Genomic DNA, 14,452 nt, shown 5'->3' with positions numbered 1-14,452 from the left:
TATCTTGCTGTGTTGCAACCACTGCAGGTTTCACTAGCTTTCCGGCCACAGTTCCAGCAACTCTAGAAGCAAAAGAGGAGGGAGAGAGATGGGAGAAATTAGCTAGTGTCCTAAATTTTACACTAAAAACAGTTGGCAGGGAACTGCTAGTCAGCCCTCTGCCCAAGAACAGCTAAGGCATCAGTAGGTGCTACACCTTGGGTGTCTGAACCTGTTCTATGGCAGCTCCGGTCACCCGGAGGACTCTGGCCTTCAGAAACTGGGCAAGAATAGAAGCAGCTATTTGTCAGTACTAATGATGCAAAGTCCAAGTATGCCCTCACATCCAGCCATCATCAGCAGCATACTAATAGAAAATTTCAGTAAAACTTCAGCTAGCTCCTCTCACAGATTTATTAAAACAAGTAATGAAACATGCACATAAAAAACCCCTGTTCTTCCAAAAGTGGAGAGGGACTAATGCAAGATAAGAAAGGAGAAAAAAGACTTAACACACAGGTAAAACTTACTACCCTAGGAAAACTTCATTTTCCATTGTCTGAGTAATGCCATTTGACTCAGTGGCACTTCTGGCAGTGAACAGTTAAGCTAGAGCCTAAATCTTTGGCAGGATAGGGAAGCCACTGAAGAATATGTGTGCTTATTCACTTTAACACACTCTATAGCTCTGCCAGCTGGATGCTGGAACACAGCCAATCCTTAAGTGATATTCCTCAACTACTTTAAAAACTAATTCCCAATTTCAGAATCAAACAAAGACCTAAATCCAAAACAGTATTTTAAGGAAATTAGACATTTAATTGGAATCAAGTGGCTTCTTTAGAAAATATCCCTATGTTAGTTCCATTTTCCCCCCTTTTGCTATTTTTTGTTGCTTTGGATGGTTGGTTGGTTGGTTGTTTTTTTGCATAGGCATGTACTGGCAGATGGGGGAAGAGTAACTGCCCAGTGCTCAATTGTTCTTTGAGATTGAAATCAAAGGTACATGGCATTCTCCATTCATACTGATTAAACACACAGACTAAACCAGGTAATTACAGATACATGTGTTGGGGACTTTTTTTTTAAATTCATAAAATTGTTCCCATCTTTAAAAACACTTTAAAAAAAGGTGGAATTACCAACACACAGAAACAGATGTTTCTGGTAGTTGAACGTCAGGAATTCAGACTCCTTGTCTGGCATCACCTGGTTTTGATTCAGTGTTCATTGTTTTGGGTTCTTTTTGCTCATACTCTGTCCAGTGCTGGAGAGGTAAATCCACCTTTAGGAACGGACAGCTGTACTATTCTTGAACACCTTTTATCTCCACAATGAAAAATAACTATAAGTCATTTAGACCACTGTACACAAACACATACACACAGACATATTTACACATACACCAAAATGACCTGACATTTTTGTATTAGCATTTCAAAGAGATACAATGACTCATCCTGCTACCAGAAAGATAACAAAGTGTGATGTCCCTGGATTCTCCTTCTTTTGCTATTCTAGTATTTCTTTACAGTTGCATCACACTAATGAAAGTTTCACTTTAACAGCTTGATGCTTGTACTGTGATCAGGAAATACAGTGTAATTCTGTTCCTGCACAGTTTCCACCTACTGCCATGCTTGCTGACCTCCTAGCTATTCGTTTCCAACTGAATTGCCAGCCCTGGGTTTGGTACTTATTTCCCTTTATCCCCTCCCCTGAAAACAAATTCACACGCACAAAACCTCCCCATGCAGACTTTTCTGAAAAGACACTTTTCCCCACATGGAATAATGCTGAAATCAGCCAGTAACTGCCCAGGTGCAGGAATTACTCCCTTATGCAGATCTGTTAGCAACATTGAAGTGCATGGTTTAATTGTGTGGGAATTATTATGAGGATGTCAAACTTGACCTGTTCAAGCATCTGTTTAGTTAATACAGGTCAGCTTCTGAGGAACCTTCATTTTGCCTCCCTTTTTGAGGAAAGCCTATCTGCACACACAGAACTGTCTCCAGATGTGACCAGAGTCACCATACAGTATTTCAGTATCTTACCCCAAGACCTGATGTCAGAAAATAGTAATTTAATTTTAACAGTATGGGTTCAACATTCTTATTAAAATAGACATCAGCCTATCTAGAACATGAAAAGTGATACATAGGTGCAAGATTTTAATGAAGTGGTAAAGCACTAAGCTGGCTCCTTACATGATTCCTTAATGTGTCCTACATTGTTTGGTATGTGATTTTGTCCATTGGACACATTATTTCTAATTTAACAGGTCATTACAGCTTTAGTGTAATTGTGGGAATAAAAGCACATAAAATACAAGAATTTCAAAATAAATGTTACAGCTCACACTTATTCAACAACTTATTGCATTTAAAATTACTATAGTGCAAATTAGCATGAAGAAGCACATGTCATGGGGAGCCTGCACTGTGATAGTAGCTGGATTTGATGTGCGGAACCCTCTGTCCTACAGCCCTCACCATTGTGGCCATTCATTGCTCCTTCCTGTGTGCGAGTAGCGAAAAACAGCAGTAAAGATCAGGCTTGGGCACTGTAACCTTTGGAAACAGGTGCTTTCTGTTCACACTGCTGGCTGATAGCCTCAAATTCTACCAAAGAAAATACAGGCTCAAGATGCCAGCTACTAGCCTGGGCTGTGCTTCACATGCCTCTGCTGCTCACGTATTTCAGATCGATCCAGCTATAACAGACAGAGCTTGAGCTCACTATGGGACTGAACATACTCAAGGTATTTTCCCTCCTGGGATGCTGTAGCAGGTACCAGCAAAATGGAGCATCCTTGCTGAACTGTGTAGACAGCATCTTGGACAACAGGTGACCACAATGTCACAAGGTGGCAATCTTCATACAAGGGCATATGATCACAACTATGGACTGCTTTACACATTATTTAAGACTCTCTATCTCCTAGTACTGGCAAGATCTAGCCTAGAGCACTGTCCAGGATGGGTTGGGATGATGCACTTCAAATATCGCAAATCAAGTAAGACTAGTAAGACTTGGAAAGAACCTGGAGAATGGAAGCCAGAATAATCAGAAGTCAGACAAACACAGGCTATGAGAAGAGATTGAATGAACTCAGACTGTTAAACCTAAGGTGAGATGGTAGCCTGAGAGGGAACAGTAGCACCCAAACATCACTGCAGTGAATGGCTAAATCTGTGTGTACACAGATAAGCAGAAGTAATGGGATCAAACATCTGTTAAGGACAGGTAAAAATTGCCTAGAGGTGCTGAAGAATCTCCATCATTAAAGTACAGATAAAGCAGGTATCTTACAGGAATGATTCAGCTGGAGTTGATCATGGATTGAGAAAGAGAGTAGCTGATCTCTCAAAGCCTCTGTTGGTCTATATCTCCATCTTTAGGTAGTCACCTACTACACTGCACTTCCAGCTTGTGCTCTACAGAGTTCCAGATGTAGCTAAAACTACAAGGAGGTCTGGATTGCAGCTCAACTCTACGCTGATTTGCCTGTGAACCAGTGGGGTTATACAAAAGGCCAGATTCTCAGACTACACAATTCAATTTAACTTCTCTACCTTGAAAATGGATTAATTCAATGAAATTGGGCTAAATTACACCAGATGGGAATCTCACTCTGAATTTATGCCACCGATCATATTTCATCCTCCTCTTTCAACTGACAAGGAACATCAGTCTTAGGTCAGAGCCTTATCTTAGGTCAAACTCTTAATTCTTATGCATTTAAGCTTCCATCTTCAAACAACAGAACTCAAAAACTTCTGTTTGCCATCATGAAAATTTTTTAAAACAAATGGTTTCCATTTCTGTGGTCTCCAGTACCAGAACACACACTTGTCAATAATTTTGCCCATCCTGTTGCTTTTATCTCTGAAATAGTCAACCACAATTGAGTATTTGCTTTCCTCTGACATCTCCAACTGAGACTTAGGATAGAGGTTGCTTAAGTAAGACAAAAAAAACCCCTTGCTCTGTCATCTTTGAGAAATTCTGGATTTCCTCAGTTTACCATGAAAGGAAGCATGGCTGGGTAGGAAGAACACAGATTTTCCCCCTTTCTGCAATGCCCATGGCATTCAGAACTCTACCACTGCTAACCACAAGAAAAGGAACATCTAGAAATCACTGAAACCACAGTGGCGTAAACAAGGACTGTATGAGCTGCTGAATAGCAGTAAAAAACCCAGCAAAGTTGTTTATGAGAATTTAATCCAAGGCTCATTAGAAAGGGAAACATATTGGTACTTCAGAAATTCCCACGCTGCGTCAAAATGACATTTGAACCTTTAGATGTTTCTAGTAAAGTTACACCTATCACTGAACACTCCAGGCTTGCCCAAGCCACTGTTTATTGTGTGAAATACATCAATGTTCATTTAAGTCAGCGAAGATTAGCTAAATCCTGAAAACAGAAGTACAGAGCAGCATATGGAGAAGACGTGCAAGCTGGCTAACCAGGCTTAGCTTAGCAGTCTGGGGCAGTGACAATGTTCACATCACATCTGGACTGATCCTGCACAGAGCACATCGCTCTGGCGCCTCTGTACCACCCACCACTGCAGGGGATGATGTGCTACTTTCCAAGAGACGCTCAGCCAAAAAAATTAAACATTAGCTGACACAAGTATTAAATTTAATACCAGCCTAAAAACTAGGCTTGCCTGAATCACAACATCTGATGCTCAGAGTCAGCTTTGCTGGCATAGTCCTGGTCTCAATGGATTGGTCATCAGAGATTGAAACCAGCTGTCTTCAAAATGTCAGGTGTGATATTCACATACAACATGAACTGCTGCAATATAAACAAGCCCTAACATTACACATCTCCTAAAAGCAGTGTTGGACCATTACATATCCATTTTATCTGAGCAGATGTCAGCATCTGCTTTAAGTAGAGAGAACTGAAACATTTGTGTTCCTTCCCTGTCCCCAGCCTCCATTCTACTCAAAAGTGAGGAAGAACACTGAGTGTCAGATTTTTCAGTGGCATTTTATACCACAGCAGAAAGACAGATGTTTTGAGGATCCCACCCCCTCTTACAATCTGGGCAGCCAGTCTCTTTGCTAAGCTGTTCATCCTTACTATTAAAGCTGATTTGCACAACAGTACATTGCAGCCAAAGCAAGCACTGCAGTCATTCAAGAGTAGGCTGCTCACATATGTTTCTGTACTTAGCCAAGTCAACTACTGATGAATGGGTCATCTTTTGTAAAGTATCTGTAAGGAACCGGTAAAGACATAATTGTGGTTCAGGAGCAGTCATGCTGACAGGTAGGACTTCTCCTGGTCGTTTTGCCTTCCAACAGCAGAGTGCTCTGTTAGCTGGTCCTTAACTAATTTCAATAACAGAAAATCACAAACACATCCTGGTCATTTGCAAGGCCTTATGTGAAGAAACTATGGAAATCTTTAGAAAGTAAATGCACAGACACTGAATCAGGGGCACTGCCAATTAAATTGTGCTGAACAATTCAAACATAAGAGCAATAGTTCAACAAGAGATCAGGTCAGGGTTAGAAATTCTATAGTTAGAAAATTATACTATGTAATGTGGTGATTCTCAAAATATTGTAGACCACTTCTTAAAAGTCAAGATACTTCCAAATATCAGACCTCTCCTATTAGTCTTCTTACTGTCCTATGCTCCTATAATTTTGGTCTGGTCAGCTTAACATGCTCAACTTCACTTTTTTCTTGTAGACAATCTTGCACTCAGGGATGCTACTTTTTCTGGGTTAAAAACAAAGCAAAACAGAACACCAAAAAACCCCAAACAAACCCAGAAAAAACGCACAAAAACAACAACATCAACAAAGAATATCAGAGGCTCAATCTACCTAAAAGGTCTTGGATGAGGAGACCGCATATTATCTTAGAATTATAAAAATTACGAAAATCCTGAGTGCTAGTTAATCCTTGGTACTAGTTATCACTTTGAGCTCTGGAGCAGACTGCAATAAAAATTATGCCACGAAGTTCTCACACCAGAACAGCTTCAAGAAGCCTCAGCTAGATCCAGGCTGCATTTTACTGAATAACAAATGAAGAGCTGTAAGGGAGAAACTTTGCCAACAGACAGGGAGTGGCCATATCAGATGAAAATTATATCTGATACATTAGAAACCCAGTGCCAAATTCACATCTCCATTCATGTTTTCAACAGCCAAAGGAACAAATGACACCCATGGGAGAAATATTCTCTGTCAGGAACTGCATAGAGGTTATACAGCAGCCTACACCGCGCTGTCTTGCAGGCCTTGGTGTAACGTCCCACCAAGGGTAAGAAATGAGGAGGGATGCTCGGCCTTCCCCCTCTAGACCTGTAAGACTGCAGAAGCTGCATTTCAACAGTCTCATATTTGAAACTGGAAATATTTTAGCCCTAGAAATTTTACTCCAGTGTCTTATGTACACAGGTATCTGTGTTGCTGGAAGTGTTCTGCTGAAAGCTGTAAACAGAGAAAGGTTTATGGAGACTTATAACCTAGACAAATGAGGAGGGACATCCACAGAGAATGAACACCAAAGCAAATGTGGAGTTTTACTCCTCAAACTCAAAAAACACAAGGTCTCATCACCAAAGAAACACCTTTCAAATACTGGTAAAATAATATCCTGTCCTCAAAGATGAAGGAAAAGGCCAGTCCATTCTTACAGGAGTCACCCGTGGGAAAAAAAAGACAGGTAATTGTGAGAAGCATCACCCTAACTCTCTGGAGTTTGTCATAATTAGAAACTAAAGAGGAACTACTTATATATAGACATATCTAACTCTCAAAAAAGTATTGCCGTCATCTCCCTTCACAGTTAATTAAGCACCTGTAAACACAAACTGAGCAAACCTGAGTTTTCTCTGATGGCTTACTAAAACTTGTACTTTCCATCTCAAAACAACCACCCTGTGTGGACACTCATGTACCTCACAGGGGTGAAAGCTGCAGGACCAGGACACCAGACTTTATTTCTAGGTCCAGGAGGCTTGTGACCTCCCTGAGGACACACAGCCCTGAGAACATCTATAACCTTACGAGACACATTTCATTAGAGCGCAATTAAAAGGACTGTTTGCCTGAAGTCCCATTCCCAAGAAGTGAAAAACCTCGTAATCAATTCTGCCGGAGAAGAAGTAAAGATGTCTGTTGTTATATGGCTTTTTCCAGAGCTTTGACTGCTCAGGATTTAATTACAGCACACAAACTCTCTATGCATTCCTTTGAATACACATTTGCTTGTGGAAAAATGGGCTGTGTGTATTGGCACATAAGTACTTCCTCTGTCCTGCTTACACTGTATCAGTTCACTAAACAGATTTAATTTGCTGTTTCCTCTAAAGGCATTTATCTTTGGAATTTTGGTTTTAACAATAGGCGTCTCTTGTATATATACACACACAAAATGACAGCTCTTTAATGATGCTATGTCAGAAAAATGCCCTTTCTATGAACAGTGCAGCAAAAATGTCCTTGAGTATCTTAGATACAAAAGGCCAATAAATTGAATTTATGTCTCATTTAATCTACAGTGGAACAGTTAGTACTTAAAGGGTACATACACTTCCCCTGGTCCCTTTCTTCCTGAGAAACTTTCAGATGCTGAAAATCAATTCCTTTTGTCTCCTTGTTATTCATCTGCTACACATTAAGGAGAAACTCTGGGTATTCAGTGATCCCACAATGGTCTTTCATCTCCAGAGAAGCCTGGTATGAATTAAAATCTTATGCTCCCTCAAATTACAGATGCATACTGCAGCATGCCACTGACTTATCTGCTTGTGATTTCTGCCAGTGTTCTCATCGTGCTGCAGCCAGCTCATCTGCATCTTTCAACTGAAGTGACTCTTCTATAACACTGCCCATCCAGTCCACAGAAAGTGTTTATACATGAGTGTACACAAATATATGTCCCACATAACAGGTTCTGCTATCTACTCTTTTTCCCAACTCCCTGCTGTTTAAAATTTACATTAAAGAGTGGGTTTACTACAGTCAAGATGTTCGTATAAGAACAATAAATACTTCATGCAGGTAACGCTCTTTCACTTCAGTGGTCTTGAGAAGTGGAGATTGTATACAAAAACTTTAACTGACGTAATTTCTTTGTCGTGTCTGTTTTTAAGAGCAGTTTTAACTTAGGACTCTGTTTTTCTATAAGAGGCATAAAATTTAATTGCTATCTAGACTGATGCTGCACTGGTCAAACACACGCTGCTCTTTCACTCCCAGCTTCCAGCCAGTCATAGTGTCAGATGTCCTGTACCACAACAATTCAAGGTTTTACACTCTCAGGTTGGAAAGTACATCAAGGCTTAACATACTTATTCTTGTTTTACTCTTTGTTCTTTCAGTCTATTTTTCTTCCTTCCATATGCTGCCCACTCCTTGACTCTGAAATACTCCCTGCAGCCAAAGCAACACATTCAAAATAAGGAAACACTTCCAAATTTACATTCACATTCTGTCCTACAGGAACCATCATCTTTTGCTAATCTCTTCTACATCCAACACTTTCCCCAGACAAGCTTTTAGCCACCTTGTTCTACAATCTCTTACATTTATAATTTCTTTGTCTAAATTAGATTCGTCAAATGTTTTCCACTGAGCAATCTTATTTATCCAGTGTGGCAGTTTAAAGAGCTTTAAAATGAAGCTACTGAAAAGCCAAGTTAGAACAGCAATGTGCACTTTATATGTAACCCTGAACAGCAGTTAAAAGGTGAGAACACAGCTCAAGTTCACTAGCTATTTTGGGCTCAGATTACTACACAGCCAAGAAAATTTGGAACTCGGTGTATGCCTGGAATACATGTCCAAAGCAACTGTGCGAAGAGTTAATGGTGGGCACTGATCTCCTGTGTCACACAAACAGCCTATGCCAGAATAAAGCCAGCTCAGATGCACGTATGCTTTGCAGCCACAGGTGATGCTTGCCCAGCAAGGTCCTTACCTCACTTGAATCCTCCTGCTGATTGATAACAGCTAGTGCGTCCTCTGCAGCCTGGCGCTTGGCTTCGGCAACAGTGCGCTCCATCTTGGCTCTCTCTGAAGTGATCATGTCGTGAGCTTTCCGCTCCGCCTCTGACACTGCCTTCTGCAACTCAGCCATCGCCTGGCGCTTCACCTCATTGACAGCTTCCTCTGCAAAGGAGGGAAGAAATCCTCATCAGCAAAGGACATTTGGCACAGGGCTATGTGGGACTGATGCAGGAAATGCATCACTATTACTGTGTTGAGATTATTCTCAATTATGACAGTCTTCATTCTGAGTAGAGAGATACAGAGGAATCTAGTTCCTCAAGAATCTTCAAGACCACTGAGGTGCTTCTCTACTTCCCCATCACCAAAGTCTCTAACTTGTGATGATTCTTGCTATTTTGATTCACAGTCAGTACTTCTTTAGGTACAGTCATTTCAGATCTCTGGCACAATATAATTGCAATCTATTTGAACACTGGAAAACTGGTTTTGCAGCACAGATAAACAGGTTTGACAATAATTATTATTTTAACATGATATTACAGACTTTTAAAAAAATTATCCTTAAGCTCTGGAAATTAAGACAGGATTTACAGTCTTTAACAATTCTTTCCCCCATATGTTAATAAACAAATACATGAAGTTAAAAAACCCCAAGAGTTTACATAAAAATTTTAAATCACTGGTCTAATATCTTTTCCCAGACATACAGTTTTATGAGACAAAATTTGTTTATGAACATTCATTTGACCCCTTGATCTCTCCTTCAAATCCATATTTATACTTGAAGACTCAACTTCCTGGCTCCGCTGAGCTCTGGAGCACACCCTGGCCAGCAAGGCTTCGGCACACAGTTAACACTGAGCAGGGGCACACCGCTTCATTAAACTGAAACCTTTATGTTTCTTGTAAAACAACTACAGTTTGAACCCTTTCTTTGGCATATACTAGTGTCATATCTTTTATTCCAGAAAACATGGATTGTCTCAAATCGGTTATTTGGGTTTTGATGCAAGAAGGGTGCAAAAATTTTACTAATGAACAGTCTTTTAATTGACAACTAAAACAAGTAATTTCTTTTTTTTTTTTAATTAGCTGCTCTAATTAACAAGGAAACCATCCTCCCCCTGAATTAGTTTATCTAATTTTCATCTTTATTCAAAGCAAAATGACAATGATTAATTGAAAATTTAATAAGCAGTAATTATTAACTTGGCAAACCTAGTACCAATTAACACTCTATTAAAACTAATTATGACATGTTTCATTCAAGTGTTTGCTCTTAATTGTTTCATGCACTTAGAAACCACCTTAATTAAATGTTCTGTTTAATTAAAAACATAGATTTCTATTAAAAATGTTTTACTGTAGATTAAAATCTAAGTATTATATTGGTGTTGCAGGTTTGAATTTTAGTCCATGTATTTAGCCCATGTATTCGTGTGCACGCACATGCACACAGACCTAACCCTTACCTACAGATAGCCTGTCACTCTCTTGAGTTATGTCTGATAGCTCTGCACTTGCTGTTAAAAAATAAGAACTACATGAAGTATCCATTTTCAGTTATTAAGCAAATTACAATAAAGCCTTAACTTTAAGCCATGTACTGAACTGAAACTGAACTAATTAAAATGAAAGAAGAGTTCCGCTGAGGGTATGTGTGCGTGTTACATGCGTGCATGTCTGCAAGAGATGTTTCAACTGAAGTTATCAAGGGGGTGGGGAAGGATTTAGAGATAAAACTTATGCCTTTATTTTTATGAGGCTGAAAATATGCCCTTATATTACCCTACCATAAATGTTGTTTAGGGGAAAGCCTCAGGAGAGGAAAAAATCATACCCTTCAACCATATAGCCAAGGCTTAATTTACTTTGAATATTCAAGGTGAATTAAAATTCTATCTAAGTGGCAATACAGGACAATAATTTTTGCTTACGATCAAAGCTACAGCTAGTCTAATTGTATATGCAAATCAGGCAATTTATATTTAAATTATGCATTCCTATTCTAGTCCCAGAGGCACACACTGATCAGCAAAGGGAATTGGTAGGACATTTGCAAGGTGCTTGAATATTTATTACCAACTGCAACCATTCACTGATCACGAAAAAAGAAATATACACAGGCAAACATACAGATGCAATTTTATTACCATTTTCATAAAAATGAGGCAACTTAAATACAGGCATTTCGTGTCTATGAACTGCAGTTACTAACAAAGTGGATTTCTGTAAGAAAATCTGTATTCTTTCTGGTATTTGCTACAGACAGAAATTATCTTTGTATGGCATGATGCACTTTCATTACATCAGATAAATTCAGTTTTGTGTTTAGGTGTTTACAGTGGTTAGAAATGACAGTTTCTTATATTAGACAGAAGAAAAATATTCCAACATTTTCACAGGGACTTCTAATTTTAGTTTTTCATCCTAGCTAAGCTACTTTTCAGTCCAAATATAGAAATTGAAAATTAAATTCTATCTTCTGTATTGTAGAAGTTTTTTTGCAAAGCTTTTGAGAGCGTGAAGATGCTGAAAGTGCTTAAGAGGCCATATGCCTGATACTTTTTAATTGGCTTAAACTATGGATTAGATTTTAGTATTTCCATTAACTTTGATGACAGAATTCGTGTTGTGCTATACTAAGTGTGAAAACAAATAATTAAAATACGTTGGAGGTTTTGGTGACAATGTACCGTCATTATTTCAATATACTGTGAACTCATGAACACTCAAATAAACTAGACAAAATTTCGTATCACTGATTTTCTTCACAGCTTCTCAAACTAAATGTTTCCACTACCTACTGATATTTTATAGACATTGAATTCAGGCTACATAGTTTAAGATAACAATAAAGACTGTCATATCTGTGCAGGAAAAGTTATGGGTGATAGTGAAGGAGATTTTATTTGCCTTGACAATGCTGAGCAATGAAGATAAGAATGATAGTGGCACTCTTCCTTTCTCTGCACTTCCAGAGAAAGGAAGAGCGATTAGATTCCAAGATCAGAAAACATAAATCTGGAAGTTTTTAAAAACCAAGTATCTAAGATGCATGTACCTGCATCCTTTGCCTTCCCAGCAACACTAAGCATTCTTGGCACAAACTCACTCATCATTTTAGGAATGCAGCTGAAATCTTTGAGTAGTGATAACTCATGAGAGAAGTTGCAGGAAGGAAACAGCTTGTGTGGAATAGGCATTACTCAGCGCCGTCTGAGGTCCTTGCCGCAGACTCAGGAGAGGTACTCGGCTCATCCTTCACCCGACATGATGATTCACCAGCCAGCTCCTGGTCACCTCTCTCACATCATGGGCACACTTGGTCCACATGATGAGAAAAGAAAGATGGTGGGCAGATATGCAGTCCTGTGCCACCACAACATTTTGCACCATCTCACTTTCAGGCTGACCCTGGCAAAGGCGGCCATCGACACTCGGTGACAAGAGTTATCTCAGCATCCTATCCCAAAATGCACCATCTCTTTCTCAGGACTAGTCTATAGTATGTGCAGGACCCTTACTGTCTTTGTACAACAAAGTATGATCATTTCACACCTCTTTTGTAGCTCCAGAGCTTACAAATGGACTGCCATGGACAATGGGCCTGGCTAAGTGGCAGGAGATGGCTGGAAGACAGTTTCTGCATGTCACAGAAGAAACTCTGGCAGCAGCCCACTCTCTCTCCCAGAGAGGCCTAGGACCCTCTCTGTATTTAATAAAGACAAATAGGTATTTCCAGAGAGCAAGCCATCCAACTCATGATCTGACCAATCCTCATTACCTGCCTGCCTCCCTCGTAACTAGTGAGGAGCACCAAGAACTTGTCTTGGACTCTTCATCTCCATATCTGTACTTCAATGAGGTGAAACAAGGCATTGATGACTGCTTTCTACTGACGTATGAAACTGAATTGGGCTCGCATGACTTTAACTCACAAGGTACTGCAAAATATGTTCTTACTTCAACAATCACAAAAGCACGTGTCTAACTTGGTATATTTAAATAATTACACTGGAGTCTATCGATCTCCAAAAGTTTAAAGTGAATCCCTTTTCCACATGCTTTTGAGACTGCTTAACTGTTTTTATGCCACATTCTTTCCATGCAATGGATTCAGCATCCCAAACAGACTTTCATACTTGATTCAGCTGTCTGTACACTTGTCTTTATAGATATTTGACAGACCAAGAGATCTACACTGAGCCAGCAGAAATTACCTCTGAGAGATTTGTAGCCTTCTTAACTGGCAGTTGCAGCCCAGCCAGGAAACTATGGAGCATCTCAAATGGCATTAGAGACCTATTCTCACAGAGCTGAATTGCACCTTTACTGCCTTGAAGCGATCATGAAATTGTGGAGATCTCCAAATTCAGTGCACCCTCCTGAAAATGCAGGCCCACGATTTATGAAAGCAGTATGCTTTCTGATGTTTGACTACACTTGGAAGCAGATACAAGTACGCATCCTGCAAAGAGTCATACTTTTTTTTCTCCAATTCACAGGCATGCTCAGTTGATTTAAGCCCACATCAGCCTGAAAACAGGAAACTGGAAATAGGACAAAAGGAAAAGCTTTATTTCAAAGGAACTGATGACATGTCACAGCTTCTGTGCACTACCATTTGTGGGTATATGTAATGTGAATGCACATCCAATTTTATAACTCAAATCAAAAGCTTCGATGAACTTGTGCTAACTACGAAGAAACTTTTTTCTTTTTTTGCATTGCACCTATGAGACATAAACGTCCTGATATGCCAAGTGACATAAAATCCTAGATTTTGCAAGAGGAATGAAGGTTTTGAAATTCAACTCAACAATGCTCCTCTTACTGAGATTTTTCTAGGACTGCATATTTATTTTATATTTTTTATTTAAGATGTTAAATATGGAAAAACAAACTATAAAAATACTTTCAGGCACTGAGTTACAAAGGCTACACTTTCCTTGGATAAAAAGAAAAATACGTACATTGCTATTTTTCACAGAAAATGCAATAATTCTAAAAACATTGACATATTAAAAGATGTAGACTTTACACGATAAACCCATATGACACACAAAACACAACCTTTTGCCTGATGCAACAGTATGCCAGCATAACATTTTTACATATATGCTCTGTATCTTGTTTAAAATACAATGGAAAGCAGCAATCATTTACAGGAGATTTGATCAGAAAGCATCAAAACTGCTGCGTATTTGCCATTTAGTCATTAACTGCTGCTCAGACAGGTGCTGTAGACTTCATGGTTATACAGGTGTTCAAAAGGAGGGGGGTGTGTATGAGTGTACATATAGAAGCTCAACTACCTCGCTGGAGTTCAAGAGCTGCCTCCAGGCCCCTCTGAAAACAAGGAAGCTCTGATGTCAGTGTCAAAAGAGCAAAGGTTTAGCTCCAGCACCACAGTGGGATCCCTGCTAGGAAACTCCTGTGCTTAGGCAGAGTTTCAAAGTGTTGAAGAAAACTT

The 14,452-nt window shown here is 39.4% G+C and overlaps 1 protein-coding gene across 4 annotated transcripts in view; it reads right to left on the bottom strand.

Moving 5' to 3' along the window:
• The window catches only part of RUNX1T1 (RUNX1 partner transcriptional co-repressor 1), a 112,380-nt gene that overhangs the window by 4,002 nt on the left and 93,926 nt on the right, over window positions 1–14,452 (bottom strand). For all 4 annotated transcript variants that reach the window (XM_027737367.2, XM_039380971.1, XM_027737365.2 and 1 more), the window contains 2 exons: window positions 8,945–9,135; window positions 1–62 (listed from right to left, as the gene is read on the bottom strand). The exon at window positions 1–62 is cut by the window's left edge and continues 4,002 nt beyond it. In XM_027737367.2, coding sequence (XP_027593168.1) covers window positions 1–62; window positions 8,945–9,135 — 253 coding nt within the window. The remainder of the gene's footprint in view (window positions 63–8,944; window positions 9,136–14,452) is intronic.

Source organism: Pipra filicauda, unplaced genomic scaffold, assembly GCF_003945595.2.
Source record: "Pipra filicauda isolate LSUMZ 115617 unplaced genomic scaffold, ASM394559v2 scaffold20_size4479445_pilon, whole genome shotgun sequence".
Taxonomy (NCBI): Eukaryota; Metazoa; Chordata; class Aves; order Passeriformes; family Pipridae; genus Pipra; species Pipra filicauda.
This window is presented reverse-complemented; position numbering and strand designations above follow the sequence as displayed.